This window comes from Guillardia theta (genome assembly GCF_000315625.1).
Source record: "Guillardia theta CCMP2712 unplaced genomic scaffold GUITHscaffold_87, whole genome shotgun sequence".
NCBI classification, from domain to species: domain Eukaryota; class Cryptophyceae; order Pyrenomonadales; family Geminigeraceae; genus Guillardia; species Guillardia theta.
In genome coordinates, this window is record NW_005434587.1 from 131,134 (window position 1) to 152,811 (window position 21,678).

Consider the following 21,678-nt stretch of genomic DNA (forward strand, 5'->3'; position numbering starts at 1 on the left):
ACTCACTTGAAGATGCTAAAAGCAGAAGAAAGAAGAGCGGAGAGGAGCAAAAACGAGGAATTTAGAACCACAAGAGAGATAAGAGTCAACACGAAACAAAAAATCAGGACAAACGCATAACTCAATTATAGGAAGGGGAAAAGACAATAAAAAACATAGTTAGAGGATGAGAAGATGAAAAAAAAAATCACGAGCAAAAGTAATAGGTAGGGATCGAGGGAAGTGGGAGAATCAGATTGATTCTTAACTTCCGAGGGCCACGGCGCTCGAGTGGCTCATACGATGTCCCCTGGCTCCTCTCGCCTCTCTCCTCTCTCCTCTCTCCTCTCTCCTCTCTCCTCTCTCCTCTCTCCTCTCTCCTCTCTCCTCTCTCCCCTCTCCGCTCTCCTCTCTCCTCTCTCCTCTCTCCTCTCTCCTCTCTCCTCTCTCCCCTCTCCTCTCTCCTCTCTCCTCTCTCCTCTCTCCTCTCTCCTCTCTCCTCTCTCCTCTCTCCTCTCTCCTCTCTCTCCTCTCTCCTCTCTCCTCTCTCCTCTCTCCTCTCTCCTCTCTCCTCCACTCCCTGCAACTCGCCTTTTCAAGTTCCACACGCCTTGGTGGCCGTCAACCTCCAAGGGTAGGGGTGGTATTCGACCTCAACAAGAGCCTAAAGTGCCCCTACTAATAATTAAGTACAAATGGGGGTAGGGGTAGGGTACAGCGGAAATGTTGATCGCTGACTAGGCTCACTCTAAGACCCCAGGTCCTACTGATATCGTAAGTCAATACGGTGATGTAGATCCCAATATCCCTGCTGGATAGGACCGAGTCATAGGACCGAGATACGGCAAATGGATAGAAAGCTACCAGGGAGGTTCTAGTCCGGTCTTACTATGCGGTAGAATTACTACAAATTTGGTGCTAAGACCTGAGGCATATAAGTGCTAAGACCCGGTGGTAGGAAGATGCTTGACTAGAAAGACAGAAAAACGGTGGGCGGTAAAATGAGAGCAATGGCGGCGAGGCAGTAGCGGGGGGAGAGGAGAGGGGCAGAGAGGAGAGAAGAAGAGGAGAGGAGAAGGGGTGAGCAGGAGGAAGAGAACGCTGCACTGCTTGCGGCAGGAGAGAGCGGAGAGCGGAGGTTGAGGAGAAGGGCTAAAATATGGGGGACATGAAGCTGCTGCCGAGGAGGAACAGAGGGAACGGAGCGGGGTCCTACGAGATGGATGAGATGGAGCCGAGGGACAAAGGGAGGAGGAGAGAAGCAGCGTATGATCATCGCATGACAGGAAACTCAGAGGAGATGAGTGGGAGTGATAGTGATGAAGAGTGGGGATACTGCTGGAATTGTGACGCGCCGGTGAGGAACCACTGGGAGACTTGTCCGTCGTTGGGCTGCGGTGTGTCGCTGGAGAGGGATGACAACGACGAGGATCAGCATCATTATCAGCCTCGTCGCTCAAGCTCTTCAAGAAAATCCACAGCAACGCACTCAGAGGCATCCGACGACAGTTTCTTTCCTCCTCAGACGACCACCAGCGCTTTCGGCAAGTTCAGGCCGAGAGGCGGCGGCTTCCAGCCACCCGATGACGACACGATTCATGTCGATGACGATCACCATGATAATGATGAGAAGGTCGACTACTTTGACAACATGCCACCACCACAGCGAAAGTCTTCTCTGCTCCACGGCAAAGTCAACAACGCTGGTGCTGAGTCCCTGGGTGCGGTGAAGATGCCAGACTGGATGAAGCTGACGGAGATAAGGAAGGATGTCATCAATGAAAGCAGCGAGTCCGACATGCGCGTTCATTTGAACGCTTCAGAGCTGAACGAGCAGGAGATAGCAAATGCTAAGAAGAAGAAACGACCGATCAGTGGAAACTCTGTGACCACAGCAAAGTACACATTCTACAGCTTCCTCTTCATCAATCTTTACCAACAGTTCTCAAGATTTGCAAACATTTACTTCTTGGTGATCGCAGCTTTGCAGCTGCTGACTCCTCTGTCACCCACAGGGCGGTACTCGACTGCGGCCCCTCTTGCTCTTGTACTTGCCGCCAACATGGTGCGTGAGATCTGGGAAGATAGCAAACGTCATAAGGACGATTATGAAGTCAACAACCGGGTCATTGAAGTCATTCGGGGCGGAAGAGTTGTTGAGGAACTCTGGAAGAACCTCAAAGTCGGAGACATCGTGTGGGTAAAGAAAGGCACGGAGTTCCCGGCAGACTTGGTTCAGCTTGCGTCAAGTGATGAGTCCGGGGGTTCATACATCGATACTTGCAACCTGGATGGCGAGACAAACCTGAAGATCAAGTCCTCTCTCAGTTTGACACAGGATGCAAGGAACCATTCTCAAATTTCTAAAACTCGCGGTCTCTTTGAATACGAACCGCCCAACAAGCGGCTGTACACTTTTGTGGGAAAGGTGAAGTTTTCCATTGCATCTCATTCAAAAGCTCACGCCTTGATAATTTCAGGTGACCATTGATCAACAAACTATCCCTGTAGACAACGATGTAGTGCTTCTTCGAGGAGCTGTACTAAGGAACACCAAGTGGATTTACGGCGTCGTCGTCTATGCTGGCAAACAAACAAAGTTGCTCATGAATGCAAGGGCTGCTCAGCTGAAAATGAGCAATGTAGAGAGATTGACCAACAGGATTCTTGCGGCCGTTTTGCTCTTTGAACTTATAATGTGCAGTCTTGGATGTATTGGAAATGCAATCTGGGCGAAAGGCAATAAGACTACTTGGTATATGCCCTATCTTGAATCGCAATCGACTGCAGAAGTCTTATCTTCCTGGATCACATACTTCATCTTGCTAAACAATTATCTGCCGATCTCTCTTTACGTTTCCATGGAGTTGGCCAAACTCGGGCAGAAAGTGCTGATTGATAATGACGTGGAGATGTATCATGCCAAGTCAGACACTCCAGCACTCGCTCGCACTTCCAACCTGAATGAAGAGCTCGGACAGATCGAGTACATTTTCAGTGACAAGACTGGGACACTCACAAGGAATGAGATGGAGTTCAGGAAATGTTTCATCGTCAACACATCCTACGGGTTCGGAACGACTGAGATTGGAGCTTCGATGGCAATGAGACAGAAGGGGGAGATGAAGAAGGATCCAGCAGAGGCGGATGCTGATGCTACGATAGCTCAGTACAACTACGATCCCAGCTTTGTGAGTTGCCCTCCGCTGTCTACCTTCACAAACACTGACTGACTTCACCGCAGACCTTTGACGACGTGAGGATAAGGAAGCGAATAGAATCGAACCATCCTGACAGCCGCGCCATTCGTGATTTCTTTCGCAACCTCTCAGTATCTCACACGGTCGTCCCTGAGGGTGAACCGCAACCCAACAAGATCAAGTACCAGGCAGAGTCTCCCGACGAGGGAGCGCTGGTATCCGCAGCCAAGTGCCTGGGATTCTTCTACTGCGAGAAGACTGCCAAGACCCACACGGTGGATGTGTTCGGGCAGCGGGAGACCTACGAGATTCTCAACGTCAACAAGTTCAACTCGACCAGGAAGAGGATGTCTTGTGTGGTTAAAACTCCTGAGAACCGGCTCATGCTGTACATCAAAGGAGCTGACAACGTCATGCTGGACAGGCTGGCACCTGGACAATCATACATCCACGAGACTGCCGACATGCTGAAATCCTACGCGCAGGAAGGGCTGAGAACCCTGGTGATCGGGCAGAGAGAAATCTCAGAGCAGGAGTGGAGGGAGTGGGACAAGGTCTTTCGTCATGCTGCCTCCTCCCTTGTGGACCGCGAGGATAAATTGATGGATGCAGCAGAGATGATCGAGAGAGACATCACGCTTGTCGGAGCGACGGCGATCGAGGACAAGCTACAGATCGGAGTACCAGATGCGATCTCGACGCTGGCCATGGCGGGGATCAAGATCTGGGTGTTGACTGGAGACAAGCAGGAGACGGCGGAGAACATCGGGTTCGCATGCAACTTGATCAAGGAGGAAATGAAGCGAATCTATCTGCTGGAGGGCGACACGGACACGATCAAGCGAAGTGTCATCCAGGAGATGGAGGATATGAAGAAGACTCCTGACAAGGAGCACTGTCTGATAGTGGACGGCAAGGCGCTGTTAGAAATCATGCGAGCGCAGGAGGAGAAAGACGCGAGTTCTGACAGCCTCGATCTCATGCTCTCCTTCCTCGACCTCGCTAAGAAGTGCAAGGCAGTCGTAGCATGCAGAGTTTCACCCGATCAGAAGCGTCAGATCGTCGCCATGGTAAGTCTTCAGTCCCCATCCGCCTGTACGTGCTGAATTTTCTACTCCTCCCAGGTGAAGCACAACGTCAAGCCTTATCCGATGACCCTCGCGATCGGGGATGGAGCCAATGACGTCCCGATGATCCTGGAGGCCAGTGTCGGCATCGGCATCAGCGGCAACGAGGGCATGCAGGCTGTCCGCTCCTCCGACTATGCCATCGCGCAGTTTCGGTTCCTCAAGCGGCTGCTCCTCGTGCACGGCCGATCGAACTACAAGCGAGTGTCAGTGGTGGTTATGTACTCCCTTTACAAGAACTGCACCCTCGTCTCCACCCTCTTCGCCTTCGGAACCTACAGCGGGTGGACTGGCACAGCTCTCTTCGACGCCCTCATGCTCGCCGGGTTCAACGTCGGCTGGGCTTTCTTCGGCGTGATCATCTTCGGCACCATCGAGAACGACGTGAGTCCGACAGCAGCCATCGCTTACCCTCAGCTCTACATGTCGGGGCAGCAGCAGCGAGACTTCAACATGCGCGTTCTCCTCCGGTGGTTCCTGACGGGGATCTACCATACCGTCATCTGCTTCTTCATCGCCTCCGCCATCTTCATGAACATGACGGTCAAGCCGACGTGGGCAGAGGACGGGCACGTGGTCTTCGGCACCATCGTTCAACAGTCCATCATAGCCGTTGTCAACCTGAAGCTGCTCATCGAGACTAACTACCTGACCAACTACAGCTTGTTCTCATACGTGCTTGGCTGGCTGCTCTTCGTCCTTGGAGGCCTGATCCACTCCCTCTGGGCCATGAGCAGCTTCTTCACGCAGATCCCGTACGAGTACTTCGACATCCATCCTGTCCTCCTCTGGTCCATCGTCGGATGGTTCACACAGCTGCTCTCCATTGTCATCGCCATGATCCCGGAGCTCTCTGTCAAGTACATCATCCGCACTTACTTCCCCCAGCCCAGCGACATCGTCAAGGAGCTCGACAACGGTCATGGCGGGGGGCTCGCCGCCCACTCGGCGGTGGCGGAGTGGGCAGGAGACTTGCCGGCGAGCGAGACGGCAGTGCAGGAGAAGAAGCCGCAGGGAGTGAAGAAGATGGACGTGCGAGTTGTCAAGCGATCTCAAGCGTGAGAAGACTTGTAGGTTGGAAACCTTCACTTGCGGTGGAGGTGAGGGAGCGGCGGGAAGCGACGGTCCAGCTCTGGGCTCCGGTATGATCGAAATAGAGGAGAGGAGAGGAGAGGAGAGGAGAGGAGAGGAGAGGAGAGAAGCGTGCGGGTGTTGACTATCCGTGTGCGGTAAAAGTGTTAAAGAACGCATCAGCTGTACTTCTTCACAAACATCTCGTGGTGTCTGCGGAAGTGCGACATGGCTGTCTTCAGCTTGTCCTCTGCTGGCAGGAAGGTCAGTCGGATGTGGTTGGGCCCATCGAAGCCGCTGCCGGGGACAGCGCAGATGCCGGTGTTCTCGAGGAGCGAGAGAGCGTAGAAGGTATCGGGAGCATGCTTCGCGCCCTCAGCCGCTGCGATGGCCTTGGGCGGCAGGTCGAGCTTGGGGAAGGCGTACATGGCGCCCTTGAGTGGCTGGCAGGAGACACCAGCGATCTCGTTGAGACTTTCATGGAGGAAGATGCTCTTCCTCTTCAAGCTGTCGAAGATTGCGCTCCTCTCCCTCGTGAAGTCCTCGTACGACTCGTCGCCAGGCAAGGGAGGACGGATCATGAGGTCGACCATCACTTGCCCGTCGATGTTGGAGCAGAGTCCGGAGGAGGCGAGCTTGTAGATCTGAGCCTGAACCTCCGGGTCAAAACCGCACAACTCCATGTAGCCCCCGCGCCTCCCGCACTCCCCGATTATTCCCTTGGATGTCGAGTGGAAGGAGACGAACTCAAAGCCGGAGAACTCGGGCCCGAGGTCCCGGACGACCTTCTTGAGCGACACGAAGGGGCGATCAGCATAGATGTTCTCCTGGTACACCTCGTCCGCAAGCAGCACAAGGCCTTCAGCCTTGCAGAGCTTGACCAGGTCGACAAGATTGTCGTAGCTCAGGCAGTTGCCGACGGGGTTGCCGGGGTTGATGAGCACGAGGGCCTTGGGTTTGGCTCCTTGCACTCTCGCCTCGCGGATCTTCTCCATGAGCTCGTCGATGTTGAGAGCCCAGCCCTTGGACTCGTCAAGGCTGTAACCTACCTGCGTCCCGTTGAGCAGCTTGATCAGCGCGCTGTAGATGGGATACTGGGGCAGTGGCACTAGAATCGCGTCTGTGGGTTCCGCTATGATCGTGGTGAGGATCATTTGAATGCCACTTGATGCCCCGTTGGTGAGGAAGATATCTCCTACCTGCGCAGGATGCCCGTCCCTTCCCTTGATGAACTCTGCTACATGCTTCCTGATCCCTTCGATGCCCTGGCTGTGAGAGTAGGCTCCAGTTCCTCCCTTGATCAGACCGATCAGTTCCTTCGCCCTCTTGATCACATCCGGCTTGAACAACTTCTCCACTCCCTCCCTCTCAAGCAGCATCGGGCAGTCCACCAGCGCAAGGACCTGAGGCCATATCATACCCTGACACATCTGCAGAGGACTATACCTCTCTGTAGAAGGTGATCGGCTTTTGTCCCACAGAATGAGGGTTGCCAATGTTACAATACAGAACCTGGTAAAGAAAGGAGTCAAACAATCGTGGACATGATGGAAGATACTCAAAGTCAACACGAGGTACCTCCTTGAACGGCTTCGAGGTGTCTCCGTTAAGAATCTCTTTCTGAATGCGCTCAGCTGTGATGGGCACGAGGCCACGGACTGCATACTGCATCTCCACCAAGTTCTGGTTGATGTTCTTCTTTGTGAGCACCTTCCCAGACGACTGCAAGTACTGCATCTTCCACAGCGCAAGGTCGGCATAGTGCGTATCCTTCGGAGACAGCGCCTGCTCTCTTGTGACTTGATCGGTCATCCTTGCTTTCAGCCGATTCCAGATCGTGGCAGCTCCACCAGCCTCTTGCAGGTAAGACTGCATGAAATCCGTTGCCGCAATCCTTAGCAGAGTGCAGTTGGAGAGGGCACGTGCGGAGAGGGAGGTAGCGATTCCTTTGATGAAGACTGATTCTTCGTGGAAGAATGCGTCTTCTCCTGGGGTAACTGAAGCATTCAAACCCAGCCCTTCGTGAAATGCCTCAACTGAGCCTTCAAGAACGATGTAGAAGCACTCGTACTCCTCTCCATCGATAGTCTTGGCTTTATCCGGAATAGTTTCGCCCTCATTGAAAGCAACTTTCTCCCCCAGGAACATCATCAGCGCTCTTTCTTCGGGATGAAAGGCTTGCAGCTCCTGCTCGGTGAGTTTGGTTTGTAAGGGGTCGTGAAGGATTTCATACATCTTCTCACTGAGCAACAGTGAACGATGCTCGATGGCCTGTTTGAATTCGTCCAGGTCAATAGCTCCAGTTTTCTTGACATCAACAGCATAGAAAACTTTTTCGGCCTGACTCAAAATCTTCTCATCGTCAAAAGATTTCAATTCAGGATCCAGTCGAGAGACGTGCATGTAAAATTCGATGAACTCGTTTTTCTTCAGGACACCGTCTCCGTCGGAATCCCAAAGCCTGAATTCAAACTCATCCATCGCGCTCTCGTTGCCTCGAAGCAGCACTGACAGACAGGTGGCTACTTCTTTGAAGTTGATCAAGCCATCTTTGTCAGTATCCGATACGGAAAAACATTTCTCAATGAACACAGCGTCCTGGAGCCCATTCAGTTTCATAAATTCTGAAAAGTCGGCCTAATAAACCACAAAAATCATCCACGAGCAATTGAAACCGAACGAATTCTCACAAGATTCATTCTCCCGTCCCCTCCTCCATTTCGCTTGAATTGCGCATACAGGGACTGAAAACAGCGATCAAACCATCATCCCTCCCTGCTGCTCCTGGCATACCTCTAGCTCGTTCTTCCCGAATTCCGTCTGACTCAGGAGGTCTATCAAGGTCTTCTTATCAAACATGGCAGCCTTTGTTCCTACGCATGGAACGTGAAAATTGATTTCAGGAAAAAGAACAGATCAGTGCAAGATGTCGGTCATGTGCATGCGAAATCAGAGCGAAAGGCGTGAGGCTCTTAAGGAAAGCATCACACCAAGTGAAACGAGAAGGTCTACAGACAGTTATCGTGAGAGGATAATGTGTCAACGATGGATAATTTCTATGAGCCGGGACAAAGGATGCCAGAAGTGCATGTTCGTAAGAGATTGACATGAAAAAGGAGGGAGGCATCAAGTTAGTATGAAGGAAATATTGAACATGATGGAAGCCCAGAGGTCGCGATGGATTGAGATACGGAGAATTCACAACTATAGTGTACGGAAGGCAGCCGGGAAAATTGATGAGGGTGAGGAGGGGGGATGAGATGAGACGAGACGAAGACGGCAGGGGAACTAAGACGAGGTAGCAGGGAAGGGACTTTCTTGCCATGACATTATTGAAGGCGGGAGAGGAATGGCGGAGAGGGAGGGCGTAAGGGGGAGGACAAGGACACAGCGGGGGAATCGCCATGATTCCTAAAACAATCTAGAGAAAGGGGGTGGGGGTGAAATTATGATGGGTAGGGGTCACTACCCCTGGGATAATTTTGAGGAGATTTGAGAGTGAAGAATTGGGCAATTCAAGGGTGATATGATCGCGTGTGGGGTGGGGGTTCTACATTGGTGGTTGTCGTACAACCAAAGGGGCGCAGTCCATGACCGGTGATACCACAACACTACCCCTGTATTGACCTGACAGTTGTCTATGTTGATAGGGGTACTCCAAGGCTTTTTCAACGGTCAATATCATCCTGGTAGGGTACAAGCAGCAAAAATGATCCTGCGAGGCGGGGGGGGGGAGGGTGATTGGGAAACCAGGGCTGAGCCAAGGACCCTACCTGGCGATTTGATACCTTTGATAGAGAAAACCACGGGTGATCAGTTCCTGGATGGGGTGCCGGGCCGACGGTGTCATTGTTCGAGATGGGTGGGGTGGTCTATGCCGCAGTGCCGCCCGCTGACTCAGTCGGACTCAGTCACCGGGAAGAACATGATTGGCGCCGGCGAGTCACGCCGGGCGCGGGCCCGCCCGGGAAGACAGCAGGCCCGAAAAATGAACGGAAGTTGCCCTGAATCAGATAAATGTGGAGCCGGGGCGGCCCGTGGTTCCTCGTCAGAAGGTCGTGAATAGATGAACACAGTATGATGACGTTGGAGGTGTAAAAGAACGATGCCCGGCGTTCAGCGGGTGCACTGCCACCTGAACAGAGGGCGTTTGGGAACGTGATCACCGTGGTCGGAGAGACGGTGGACAAAGACGGCGCGTACGTTCACGGCCCCATGCGGAACCTCTGACTGAACTCAGTGATGGGGAACATGGTCAAGCCCAAGAAGTCCTATGCAATGCCTTATTGTTGCGGGGGTGACGAGGATACAGGGTTCCGGGTCATCCCAAACATGAGGCTTGGTACCAACCGGGAGATAGAGCCCGACACTGCCTTTGCAGAGATAGCGAAGAAACTCAACATAATACACTACGACGAGCCATTGCCGCTGCTGCTGCTGCTCTCGACCTTCGCATCCGACAACACGGATGTGATAGTAATTTCAAGGACGTGAGGGCCTCTGACATCACACAGATGCTGTCCTCCCCACAGGGCCCGCATGTATGGCTTCTCAATGCTTGCAAGCAACTCAGCCCATTCGGATCCTGTGTCGGCATCTTGGATATCTACGGAAATGCAGTATCCATGTACAAAAACTCCCTGTCATCCGTTGTCGACAAGATTCGCGTACATGGTTACATAGCAAAGAACAGGGCAATCGGCATCTATTGCAGCCGGGAGGTAATATCACGGGAGGCCTTGTCACCCATGAATGTTAGATCTATCTATGGATGCGATCTGTTTGTTGAGTCGGTCAACGGTCTCTTGATTGCCCCCCATGAGAGACTTCTTCTGGTATTTCAGAGAGTTTATCATTTTGTAAAGGTATTCCGTGCTTGTCCGGGCCCGGGGCTGGAAACCGCCCCGGCCTCACAACCGGTCAGTTGACTCAGTGAGTCAATAAAACCTGTTCAAACTGCCAAGTAGCTGCAAAGCACCCGATAGGTACTGGAACATGGGACGTCGTACCACAAGGAATCGCGTAGGAGCACACAGAGATCGTTCCAATTGCCGTCATTGGGTCCCCCATCCGCCCATCTCGTGAAAGAAGGCGGTCCATTCGTCACCCACTTGAAGTCGTACTGGGGTCCTGCTGAGTGTTGAAGTCCGATCCAGTTATCAGATGATATCCCAAGACCTGCGATCACCTCGTCGTGTGTTTGTCCATCTGGGAAGTAGGCGACTTGCCCTCCTCCTCCGCCTATCTGATTACACTTTGCCTCCGCGTCTGAAAAGTTCATCCAAGTATCGGGATAGTAGACGTAGAGGTAGACGCCTGACTGCATGCAAGGCACTCCGCTCTCAGTGACCTCCGAGCACGTCTGAGTCAACGGTGACGTCATGCTGCAGTCCGATGCTGAAGAGCTCGCGCATGGCACCACGACAGAGAAGTCCTTCAGCCCCCAGAACGTCTTGACGCTTGACTCCCAGTAGACATAGTCCACTTGGACCTCCGCCTCCACGTAGCCTTCCGTGTGATACAAGCGCATCGAAGGATTGATCATCGCGTCTCCTTGGCTCTGGCCGCACTCTGACGTTGACGATGGAGAAATTGCCGATATCGTCTGGTTCCATACCTCCTGTCGGTTCACAAACAGACGCACCATCACTGGCTGAGCAAAGTCGATTAGTAGCACTTGCATCCTGATGTACAAGAAGCCATGCGGGCACAAGCCTGTGAAAGTCTTGCCCACCCTCGAGTACTCGGCCAGCTCGTTGAGCCCTCCCAGCACTGATCCGTACCTCCCGCAGCTTGTGATCTGCTCGGTGCCCTTCCATCCCATGGTTCCATTCCTCCCGAAGTCTTGGTCGGCCATCTTCATCCTCTTAGCGTACGTGCCGCTCGAGCAAGGGCTGCACTCTTGCGAGGCGTTGAAGAAGTACCCTGCAGAACAAGGAGACTTCAGTCAGCGCTCCCGGCGACATGCGCCAGCCACGTCACCAGAGTCACAGATACAGCTTGATCGACCCTGAGCCTGCCAGGAGGAGGAACTGTTGGCCGGGCAGGACAAGCAACTGCCTGTGTTGCCTGCATGGGAACGTGAGATGTGGCGAATAGTGGGAGGAGGAACAAGCTCCAAGGGTAGGGGGAGGATGTAGGTGCTTACCATACTGGTTGTCTGCACATGTGCATCGACATATTCTGACGTTGGTAGAGCTAGTTGCGCTACAAGAGCCGCGTGAGCCGTAACGGAGGAAAGCTTGTCCTGTCTCATGATTGTAGGAGGGAGCGTCCAGGTTGCTGGTGCCAACGATCTCGCCTGTGAACGGCACACTGAAGAAAGTAGACAGGCTACGCAGATCTGCATTGCTGAGCAAGGGCTGAGCCTCATCCATGCACACGAGGCTCTTGGACGCGCAGACCTCTGAGCAAGACATTCCCACACTCTCTGCAAGAAACATTTCGTCGACGATCGCTTCGCACTTGTCTGTCGGCGACGTGACCTGCCTGCTGTATCCAGTCGCTTTCACCCCGAAGCCTGCGAGACAGAAGCAGTCTTCGATCGACGTGCTTCCCGGTGTCGATGTGCTCAAAGCCGGACAGGACGAGCAGTTTCCAGCTGATCCGTAGCTGCCTGCATCCCTCACTGGTGATGACTCGACGCGGGCTTGCAAGCGTCCCTCACCTGGCTTGCACATGCAATCCTCAACAGACGAGCTCGCGAAGGGCGACATGAGGCCTGACGGGCAGGACGAGCAGGAGGGGCCCTGATCAAGGTAGAAACCTACGCGCCAGCTGCCCGTCAGTCTCTGCACAAGCAAGCACAACACCTACCGCCCCAGCACCGGCACTCGTTGATGGCAGAGCTGCCGGAAGGCGACCATGCATGGACGGGGCATGAATGGCAGGAGCCCTGAGGGCCCCAGGCAGGGACCGTCGAGTTGACATACAGGTAGCGTCCTAAGGGCAGCAGCAAGCAGCGTAAGACGCCTCTTACCATCCCTCGCGAGACTCGAGGGAAGCGAGCCTACCTTGATCGCAGGAACAATCGTGGATGGAAGAGCTGCCGGGTGGCGACAGCGAGTAGAAGGGACAGCGAATACACGCGTCGGCATGACCTGCAGTGCGAGCATCTCGAGCGTCAAACGCCCGCACAAGGCATGTTAGGCGGTACCGTAGAAGTTCTCCAGGCATGGCGCAGAGCACACGCACACGCGACTCGCTCCATTGAAGCTCGCGTCGCATGTAGAATGATAGCCTTTTGCTGGAAAGAAACATTCCGATGCTGACACGAAGGGAGCAAAACCGTTGAGAGCGGGAAAGACCTTGTCGCAGGAGACGTTGAGAGTCTGGTTGTAGAGAACATCGCTACCATCAGACAGCATGTGCATGAGGTGACTTGATACGGCTCTTAGCTCATCCTCTCGCAACGCTCCCTGCCAGATCGCCACTTCACTCAACGCCCAGTCTGAGCTCTCGAGGAAGAAACGGTGGTAAAAATCCCATGTGTTGTAATTGATGGTGAGCTGCAGACTACTGGAAAGGCTTGCAGCTGATTGTTGATACTCGACACCATTGAGGAAGAACTTTCCTTCCTGGTAATTTTGTCCGCACAGAACCACCCACGCTTCTGCTGTCGGGCTCAAGTCCTGCGCAAGATTCCACGTACCGTTATAGGAAGCTTGTTCGCGTCCTCCGTTCCGATGGCCGTGATAGAAGTTCGCTTCTGCTGCCTGCAGAATTCTATTTCTGAAATTGTCGTTGTAGCGAGAGATAGAGCAGAGAGTGAAGAAGGGGCCTGGGATGCTCATGGGAGGGAAGGTGACGACATCCTGGAATGAACCATTGACGTACTTGAGCTTGCCGTCCGACATGGGCCTCAGAGGCTCCTCGGTCTCGTCCTCCAGCTGCCCAACCGAGATCCGCCACGTCGAACGACCGTTGTAAGATATTGAGGAATAGCTGATGGCGATAGGACCGATTTGACCACCGCCGTCAGCCAGAGCTTCTTGGAGAGGAGCTCTGATCCTGCAGTTCAGAGATTGCAAGGGGATCCTACTCCACATCATAGGGTCCTCGATTTGAGGCACATCACTCATACACGCACCTCTCCATCCTGACAAGTCTACCAATGAGAATGCTTCTGTGTTATCTCCGCTGCTGGAACCTTCGACTGTCACGCTAATATCGATCATCCTGGAGCTCGAAAGCTCTACCGGCAAGTCCACATAGAACTCTTGCGTGATTGAGCAGCAGATACTTTCCGCTTTGGGTACCAGAGGGAAGCTCGTTGCCCCATACTCAACGTAACGTTGGCGCCTGACGTGCCCGCTGTTCGCTGTCAGGTCCTGCAGTCCATCGTCTTCTGGCTTGCGAGCTCCTGCGCTCATCCGAAAGTGAAGACCTTCCGGCCTTTTCTGCGGCTCCGTCATCGCTGCACGGATCCTCCGGTCTGACGCGATGCTCGCCGCCTTCACAGCCGAGCGAATCGCCTCCTCGTCGTCAATCTGGTTGATGGCTGAGCTCACGCACGTCTTGCCTTCTGCTGCGCACGTTGCAGTGCAGGACATGCCCGATGCTCCGAGCCTGAGCCAGCGCGTCTGCTCCTCGACGTTTGAGAAGATGGGCTTGCAGCTGTCGCCAGCGTTCGAGATGCTCCCGGAAAAGCCTGCGAACGAGCCTTGTCAGCTTGCGCACGAGCTTCCTGCCCCTCACCAAACTGACACTTGCAGTCCGTCACCAGCTGGCTGCCGAAGGCTGACGAAGAGCCAGCGGGGCAAGGGTTGCAACCGCTGTCTGCTGACCCGTAGTAGCTAGGCGCGCACAAGCTGCATGACGTTTGACCGAGGCCGGAGGTGTAGAGCCCAGCAGAGCATGCGACGCAAGAGCTCGAGGGCGATGTCACGTCGAGGTAGAATCCTGCCGCCCCACAAGATGACGTCAGATGGTTTGCAGTCTCCTTACCCTCTTCCTTTCACCTTCTTTGCACAAGCACTGGAAGCTTCCTTCTGTGTTGACGCACATCGTCGTCGCATCGCACAACCCTGTCCGCTTCACGCACTCGTTCTCGTCCTCGCACACGGTCCCGGACCCCACGTAGCCTGTTTCTCCCGTCAATGACTCTGATGCATGCTCGCTTGCAAGCTGTGGCGTACCTGGCTGGCAGCTGCATTCGAAGCTCGCGTACGTGTCGAAGCAGCTTGCGTGCGTCGCACAATTGTCTGTGTTCATAGCGCACTCGTTCATCAAGGTATAGTTGCAGCCCGACGCTCCCGTACACGCTTGGAAGATCCTCGGCTTCGAACCTGTCTCGCACATCCCGTCCTCCACCTCCACCCCGTCCGACCGCACGCACATCACCGACCGGTATTGCAAGCCGGAACCGCAGGTGCTGGAGCATGCTTCCCAAGAAGAGCTGGCCCAGCGGTAGGAGCAGAAGGAGAAGTTGGAGCAAGGCTGCTCACAACGTCAGCCGCATGCCCCTCCCCCTCTTTCATCAGCTCGTGTTTTACCTCCTCTTGCACTGGAGCCGATCCCAAACACTTCACAATCTCTACCACTACGCCGTCGCTCCTCCGGCATGAGACCGAGCGACGTCGTGAACCTTGACCGCAGCCCGTGAGACACTCACTATAGGCGCCGACCTCCCACTCAAAGGAGCACTGGGAGTAGTTGGCGCAGGGAACCTCCGCGAAGGGCTTCGAGCGGTTGGAGCACCTGAAGTCCTCGACCTGCTCCAGCAGCTTGGAGATGCAAGTTATGCTTCTCTTCGCTACCCCGCTACCGCACAGGCTGCTACACTGGCTGAAGCTGCCGGCGCTCCATAGGTAGCCGGGCTCAAGGTAGTACTGGTCCAGCAGCTGCTGCACTTGCTGGCTGGTCATGCAGGACCCCCCGCATCCACCCGAGCGAATCTCCTGCTCGAGGACCTTTAGCTTTGCCAGGATGTTGGAGATAGCGAGGTCCGGCTGGAAAGGCCCTTGCTATAGACGCAGGGAAGGTTAGTAGAGGAGCAGAGGGTATCAAGATGAGCAGTTCGGACCTGAGTCAAGAGGAGCTCGGAGTCCAGACCCCACGGGAGGAAAATCTCCTTCACCTCGTCGAAAACAAAACACAAGGCATCTCCCTCCTGCTGGACACAGCGGTTGTCGTAGTCGCAGACCCAGACCTCGTATCTAGCCGCAAGTGCATCAGTCTACTAGCTAAAGACAGAGCAGGAGCAGCACGCACTTGTCTATTTGCATGAGATGTCCTAGGCCGCCGATCTGGACTCTCCCTTCCTCTTCTTTGTTGATGATCTGAGACCAGTTGTAAGGGAGGGAACAGCGAACTACGCTGGAAGTCAGGTTGCCCCAGGGCAGCTGTGGCAGGGAGGAGACGGAAGTGTTGAGGGACCGGAGCTCGTCGAGGGTAGCGGAGAGGTTCTGCTTGATGCTTCGGATCTCCCACTCCAGTGCTCTCAGCGTCATTTGCTCAGGATGTTGTGTGAGAGTCGATGAGACAGCTGAAGGGAGGCAGAGGAAGAAGGCGAGGGGAAGGAGCTTGGACAGGAGGATCCTGATGGAGAGGTGGGAGGGGCCGGGTCGTTCAAGCATGACCAGCTTGATGCAAGCGCGTGAGATGCCCATTGTCCGGTTTTAGCTCGACAGGACCCCACCCTCGTTGACACATACACGTCAACTCCCGTATTTTGAAAAGTGTCCATGTGAAGGGCCCCACCCCCCTTGTCAGTGTGCCGTTCCTCTAGACGTTTCCTCCTACCGGTACTACCACGCTGCAAGATTCTTATACCCCCCACCCCCACCTCTACCATCGGCTCATGTCATAGTCATCCATCGCGTTTCGTTGAACCAGCTCGGGATCTCCTTTACCACCCCCCATGGCAAGCCTATGACTGAGTCAACCCCTCCTCAGGCCATAATCAACCCCCTCCTCACCCCCATGGCAAGCCTATAGTCAACCCCCTCCTCACCCCCATGGCAAGCCTATAGTCAACCCCCTCCTCACCCCCATCACGGCAAGCCTATATTCAACCCTAGGGAGGTACTACTACTGGGACTGCGCGGGCTACGAGACTCTCTCGGCCCAACTCTCAGTCCGACTGAGTCCGGTGCGGCGGCCAACGCGACATCGCTGGCATGGCCGTGCGGCGGGGGACTTGTCCAGTGGGCGCCGTTAAGTGAAGGTATCAGTTAAGTTTGGGGGACAGCAGTCGGCAGGATTGGGGTTGGTTCTCGCTGTCTTTTTCTTCTCGCCGTTTGGCATGTGCGACAGTGTCAGGGTGCCAAGCCTCCTCGACTCTCCTAATTGTCCTCGTACTGATTTTTAACTGCCTTCACTTTGAGTAAAGTTAGTCCGGTCACTTCTTTACTCAAAGTCCGGTCAGTCCGACTGACTCGGAGGTGAGTCCGGGCTGACGGAGTCACATCACGTGACGCGGTCCTCTCAGGCGCCGCCGCGCCAGGGCCCCCGGCCCGCCGCGCCAGCCCGGCCGCCGGGGTGATCGGAACCGAACCAAACCGTCGAATTGAACCGATTGACTGTGTTATTCTGTTATGGCGGTGGCGGCGGCTGCGGCGGCTGCGGCGGCTGCGGCGGCAGGGATGGCAGTGGACGAAGAGAGGTAGAGATTATCATGGTTTTCTTGTGCTGTGGACGATGTATTCGAATGTCCGATAGGGAAAGTGTTGTGTGAGATAAACTGTGATTCCGCTTTCCTGGACTGACTTTCCTGGCGGAAAATACCCATTATTGTCAAATTGTATGACCTTATTCCAGGCTTCTGAAATACGCAGAGGCCGTTGAGATGAATCTTGAGAACCAAACCCCACAAGGAATCTTGAAGATGCTCTATGATTCTGACTTGAAGAGGTTTGGAAGTGGATCCCTTCCAGAGGTAAAGCATGTCAACATTTTTGTCGTTTTAGCGACTGTGTCGTTGAGATACATCGCAGGCTGTGAACAGGATGGACGGAGAAAGCGTCAAGGTGCGCAATATCATGATTCTTCCTTGAGATTCCAGCGTTGCATTGAGAGATAATTGTTTTGCGTTTGAGACAGGGGCCGATCGTAGTCCAGTTGACCAAATGCGTGAATGTCAGTGAGCCGAGTCACAGTCAACACGCGGCAAGTCGGAACACGTACTTGAGAGATGCGGAGGTGACAACCGCTGAAGCTCAACAGGCTTCTGCTGTACTCCTTCACAGATGGAAAACGCGAATGCGTTGCATTGCAGATGGAGCCGATCAAGGTGTTGTTTTTTTGCTGTGTTGGCCAACTGATGTATCTCCCCACTTCTCGTTACCAGGGATTGGGACTCGAAACTCCTCCTGGAACAAAATTGAAGATCCACAACGTCAATGTAAAGAGTGGGGTATGAGAAACTGGCAGAATTCCTCGCTATTGCTAATGTGGCTGACTCAGGTACTCTTGTTGGGGAGTGGCTGCTGTACGGTGTTGGGTGGAGTGGTTCAATCGTTGAAAGAGGAATGGGAGACCTCGAAGGTGTGTATGTCCAAGTCAAGAGTTCTCTGACTCATCCTGCTCGAATACAGAAGTATGGGAATTCTGCCAGGAAGATGATGATTCAAGATGCCGCCAAGAAAGCCCAAAGTGAGGATTTCGAGCCCCCGCCCAAGTTTGAGTCTTTAGACGCGTGAGTTCCGATCGTTGGCCGTGAGAGCTCCTGACTCAACTCTAGCGGGCGGAACAGACAGCAAGAAAGCAGGAACAATGCCTCGGCGAACGCGCCAAGGAAAGAATCAGCGAAGACCAAGAATGCAAATGATGCTCCGAGCAATACTCCAAGACAGAAGAGTGGACAAGAACATAAGGGGCAAGTCGAGGCAAGAATTCCGCCTAGCAACTCTGCAGGCCAGCAGAAAGGAGGTCGGGCAGGCAAGGAGCAACCCGAGCCTATCAACGCTCCCAGCACTGCTGGAGGACAGCCCAAGGGTGGCAGGCCCGGAAGGCAAGAAGTTGATCAGACACCATCCAACGAGGCTGCTGGTCAGAGGGGAGGGAGAGGGGGGAGGGGGGGCAGGGGAGGGAGGGGAGGAAGAGAGCATGCGCAGGGACAAGCGCGTGAGGAAGGCACAGTGACTCGCGATCCAAGTGAGAGGGTCGTTCGCACCCATATTCCCACCCCAGCCTCGCAGAATCAGCCGAACGTCATGGAGAGCAAGCCAGCTGCTGAAAAGCCGAGGAAAATCCTCCAGCTGTATCAGCCTCCAGCTGCAAGATCAGCTGAGGGACATGTTCAAGGAATGAGGGGCGCTAGGAATGGCGCAAGAGGGAGAGGCGCGCATCATGCAGCACTCGAGCAAGCTAGTAGAGGATACGCACAGGGTGAGCTTGTGATTCAAACTGCTCCTGCTCATTCCACCCTGAAGCGTTCTTGACAGAGGAAGATGATGAGGCAATAGCTCGACGCATGCAGGTGGGCTGAACCTGAACCTGAAGGAGCTCCGTGATTCTCAACCACCCCGACAGGCTGAGTTTGACGAGGAGGAGCGAGTTCGTGCCGCTGAAGCAAGATTGCAAGCCATGACTCTGAACTCCTCCAAGAGCGGGGCGGTGCAGCCGCTTGTGGCTGCTCAGAACAATCAACAGGGGATCATGGAAAGGTGAGCGACATCGTGTCAAAGCGCTTCGGTGTTTCTCGCAGAGTGTGACGTTCATCCAGTCTGTTTTCGTTTGACAACTCAAGATCCAATCAGCTTGAAGAAGCTCCAAGCGGCAGAGGAGGGAGCCACGGAAGGTATTGCTGGCAGTGCTGATGTTTTCATCCTTAATAGTTCTTTTATCGTCATTACAGGGGACGAGGCCGTGGAAGAGGAAGGAGGGGGCATTAATCATGAGTGATTAAACGGACTGCCGCGGGTCCCATCCCCCAGCGTCACTGTGCCGCCGCCAGTGCAGAGCCTGACTCAGCTGGGCTCCGAGGCTGCCGGCCTGGTCAGTCACCAACGATGATCCTCCACGGCCAGTCCGGGCTGCCTCGGTCCCTCGGGTCACTCCGAGCCTGTGATCTAACCCATATGTCACCTAATTCTAAGCACAATATTGTTAAAATAGGTAGAATGTCAGTTAAATTTCGAACGCCTGCAACAGAGGAATGCGGAGCGGACAGGAGATGGATAGGACATGGAGGGAAGTGAAGAGAGTACGCGATCATGAAGAAGTTGAGAGTTTGAGGACAGAAGCGATGAAGAAGACAGATGGAGATGGTTCAAGGAAGGTTCACAGGAAGAGCAGAAGATACTCTATCGTACATGTCGTTGCAAGCGTCAAACCTTGGATCAAGATTGAAGCTAAGCGTCTCATGTCAGCAGAGATAGTTCGCACATTCACATTTAGTTGCTCCCTTCACTTGTCCTGATGAAGAGAACGTGTTGAATGTTACATGCTCAGTGAATGTCACTTGAATGTGCGAATGTGCTGTGACCTTACAACTGATCGGAAAGATGGCAGGTTAGGCATGGGAGGGTTTGGAGTATGGCTCCGTGCAGGCCATCGTTTGCCCCACACCATCATGGCGTTGACTATCAGCTCTTCATAGTCCCTTTGCCGCAAGAATTCAAGTGCTATTCGGCATGCCGCATCTCATCTTCCAGGCGAAGTTCCCCTTAACGAAGGAGCAAGCAGTTATCAGCCTATATGGTCTGTTAGAAAAGCAGCTGATTGAAGATTTCAAGCAATGCTCTACTAGTGTCCTTCAGAATGCGCTGGGTTCTGAACTTCCAGATCCTGTCATCGTGGATGATGCCAAAGACACGGAGGCTCCTGATCAGATCAAGTACTGCAGATCATTGTTGTATCCTTGTGATTTACCGGCGTTCCTCGACAGGCACTTCACAATCCGGCTGCCCATCTCGATCGAGAGGCGCAGCATTCTACAAAATGTTTTGAAGATCGAATGGATGGACATGTTTGAGCGAGGAGGCTGGACTCTTGTGTCCATGTGGAACACCAAGGAGGTAGACATCTGCTCATCTTCCTTTCCCCCTGTGAATCCTCTGCCTGCAGAACGACGACACAACGAGCGAGTCAACGAAAGCTGCCGCAAGGAAGAACAACGAAGCTGGTCAGTCTTTTCTTGTACCTGGCGCTTGTGCTCACTGTGGAGCTAGTTCTCAATGAGAAGGAGATGGAGTGTGTGAACTTTCTTTTGAATCGGCGGAAAAATCATGCAGGTGCCCTGCTTCTCCTTTCGCTCCTGCCCTTGTTCTTCCTCTGAGCTGCACCTTACAGCAGCTTCATCGACAACGGCAGTCCCCATGGCTATCATGACCCCTGTCTCTTCACTCCCTATCTCCTCTCAGAGCCTGGCTTTCTCAGTCGCAATGCCTCACAGCGTCTCGCCAGAGCTGTCTGCAAGCAACCCCATGCTGGTTCGCTTGTGATGTTGTATTTCTTCTTGTTGACCCTGTCACAGTACAACAAATTGAAGCGCATGGAAGTGTATAAGAGAGAGGGCAAGACAGCAGAGAAAGAAAAGGACGGAGATCAGACGGAGTCTATGGTAGAATTGATGTTCAGCGATACTGGGAGACTGATTCATGAAAATAGGACGAAGAGGAGGAAACCCCTGTGGCAAAAGGGAGCGAGGCCTCCAAGCGATCAGCGGATGAAGATCTTCTCAGCTCGAAAGCAAAAAAGAGATGAGGAAAGAAAATCGGCCCTGATTGTTCAATGGTTGAATCTTAATTTTTGTAAGCATCATTGTTTCTAAAGAGTGTATCATAATAACTTGCTACCGATTGTTATCATGAGCTGCCGGAATTCACAACAAGAACAACTTTCCCAACGTTCTGGCCACTCTGCAGAAACCTCAACGCATCTGCAGCATCCTCCATCTTGTAAGTCTTTCCTACCAAGGGCCTCTGACAGGTTGGTGAGGCAACAAGATCGATATCAAATCCTCTTACCTTCCACGGAACAGCAGCCAGCATCGACTTCAGCATCTCACTCATCTCCTCTACCTTGTCCCACATCCAGATGAGGTTGAATCCCAGTACCCCCTGCTCTCCAAGTCAGAGGAGGAGGAGAGTTGTACAACTCCCTACTTTGTTCGCGGCGATGATCTCCAGAGGATCGACTGTCGGCCTCCGCAGCCACTGCCAGGCAAGCCGGATCCAATTGGGCCTTTGTGACAACGTGAAAGGAGGCAGGAGCAATTTGAGAGGAGGGAGAGGAGGAGGAGGAGGAGGAGGAGGAGGAGGAGGAGGAGGAGGAGGAGGAGGAGGAGGAGGAGGAGGAGGAGGAGGAGGAGGAGGAGGAGGAGGAGGAGGAGGAGGAGGAGGAGGAGGAGGAGGACG

The 21,678-nt window shown here is 53.8% G+C and overlaps 8 protein-coding genes across 8 annotated transcripts in view; 4 read left to right on the top strand and 4 right to left on the bottom strand.

The window, feature by feature from the left end:
- Positions 1–1,864: 1,864 nt before the first annotated feature.
- Positions 1,865–5,008, top strand: GUITHDRAFT_43842 (hypothetical protein; the record flags this gene model as incomplete). The annotated part of the gene is made up of 4 exons (XM_005825054.1): positions 1,865–2,407; positions 2,460–3,148; positions 3,247–4,249; positions 4,304–5,008. Coding segments are annotated over 4 exons (2,940 nt in total), but the record flags the coding sequence as incomplete, so codon positions are not given.
- A 548-nt stretch (positions 5,009–5,556) lies between these two features.
- GUITHDRAFT_77426 (hypothetical protein) lies at positions 5,557–7,114 on the bottom strand (the record flags this gene model as incomplete). Its single annotated transcript, XM_005825055.1, has 3 exons — positions 5,557–6,780; positions 6,824–6,889; positions 6,956–7,114. 3 exons carry the CDS (start codon positions 7,112–7,114, stop codon positions 5,557–5,559), a joined length of 1,449 nt encoding a protein of 482 aa, XP_005825112.1.
- A 525-nt stretch (positions 7,115–7,639) lies between these two features.
- On the bottom strand, positions 7,640–7,996 carry GUITHDRAFT_77452 (hypothetical protein; the record flags this gene model as incomplete). Its single annotated transcript, XM_005825056.1, has 1 exon — positions 7,640–7,996. A coding segment is annotated over one exon (357 nt), but the record flags the coding sequence as incomplete, so codon positions are not given.
- Positions 7,997–9,619: 1,623 nt separating this feature from the next.
- Positions 9,620–10,305, top strand: GUITHDRAFT_115687 (hypothetical protein; the record flags this gene model as incomplete). The annotated part of the gene is made up of 2 exons (XM_005825057.1): positions 9,620–9,847; positions 9,892–10,305. 2 exons carry the CDS (start codon positions 9,620–9,622, stop codon positions 10,303–10,305), a joined length of 642 nt encoding a protein of 213 aa, XP_005825114.1.
- Positions 10,306–10,328: 23 nt separating this feature from the next.
- Positions 10,329–15,828, bottom strand: GUITHDRAFT_115688 (hypothetical protein; the record flags this gene model as incomplete). Its single annotated transcript, XM_005825058.1, has 12 exons — positions 10,329–11,302; positions 11,360–11,446; positions 11,526–11,993; positions 12,045–12,098; positions 12,391–12,477; positions 12,534–14,027; positions 14,075–14,278; positions 14,338–14,460; positions 14,515–14,815; positions 14,872–15,342; positions 15,402–15,534; positions 15,590–15,828. The coding sequence occupies 12 exons, from the start codon at positions 15,826–15,828 to the stop codon at positions 10,329–10,331; spliced, it is 4,635 nt and encodes a 1,544-aa protein (XP_005825115.1).
- A 1,376-nt stretch (positions 15,829–17,204) lies between these two features.
- Positions 17,205–19,222, top strand: GUITHDRAFT_115689 (hypothetical protein; the record flags this gene model as incomplete). The annotated part of the gene is made up of 11 exons (XM_005825059.1): positions 17,205–17,255; positions 17,314–17,346; positions 17,420–17,499; positions 17,543–17,609; positions 17,667–17,732; positions 17,783–17,863; positions 17,914–18,014; positions 18,060–18,367; positions 18,798–18,984; positions 19,078–19,118; positions 19,176–19,222. The coding sequence occupies 11 exons, from the start codon at positions 17,205–17,207 to the stop codon at positions 19,220–19,222; spliced, it is 1,062 nt and encodes a 353-aa protein (XP_005825116.1).
- A 731-nt stretch (positions 19,223–19,953) lies between these two features.
- GUITHDRAFT_144446 (hypothetical protein) lies at positions 19,954–21,025 on the top strand (the record flags this gene model as incomplete). The annotated part of the gene is made up of 5 exons (XM_005825060.1): positions 19,954–20,337; positions 20,387–20,444; positions 20,615–20,751; positions 20,796–20,882; positions 20,930–21,025. 5 exons carry the CDS (start codon positions 19,954–19,956, stop codon positions 21,023–21,025), a joined length of 762 nt encoding a protein of 253 aa, XP_005825117.1.
- Positions 21,026–21,126: 101 nt separating this feature from the next.
- The window catches only part of GUITHDRAFT_77483 (hypothetical protein), a gene marked incomplete at both ends in the record, with an annotated part of 2,465 nt that continues 1,913 nt past the window's right edge, over positions 21,127–21,678 (bottom strand). The window contains 2 exons of the mRNA XM_005825061.1: positions 21,127–21,381; positions 21,427–21,505. Of these exons, the coding sequence (XP_005825118.1) occupies positions 21,127–21,381; positions 21,427–21,505 (334 nt within the window). The remainder of the gene's footprint in view (positions 21,382–21,426; positions 21,506–21,678) is intronic.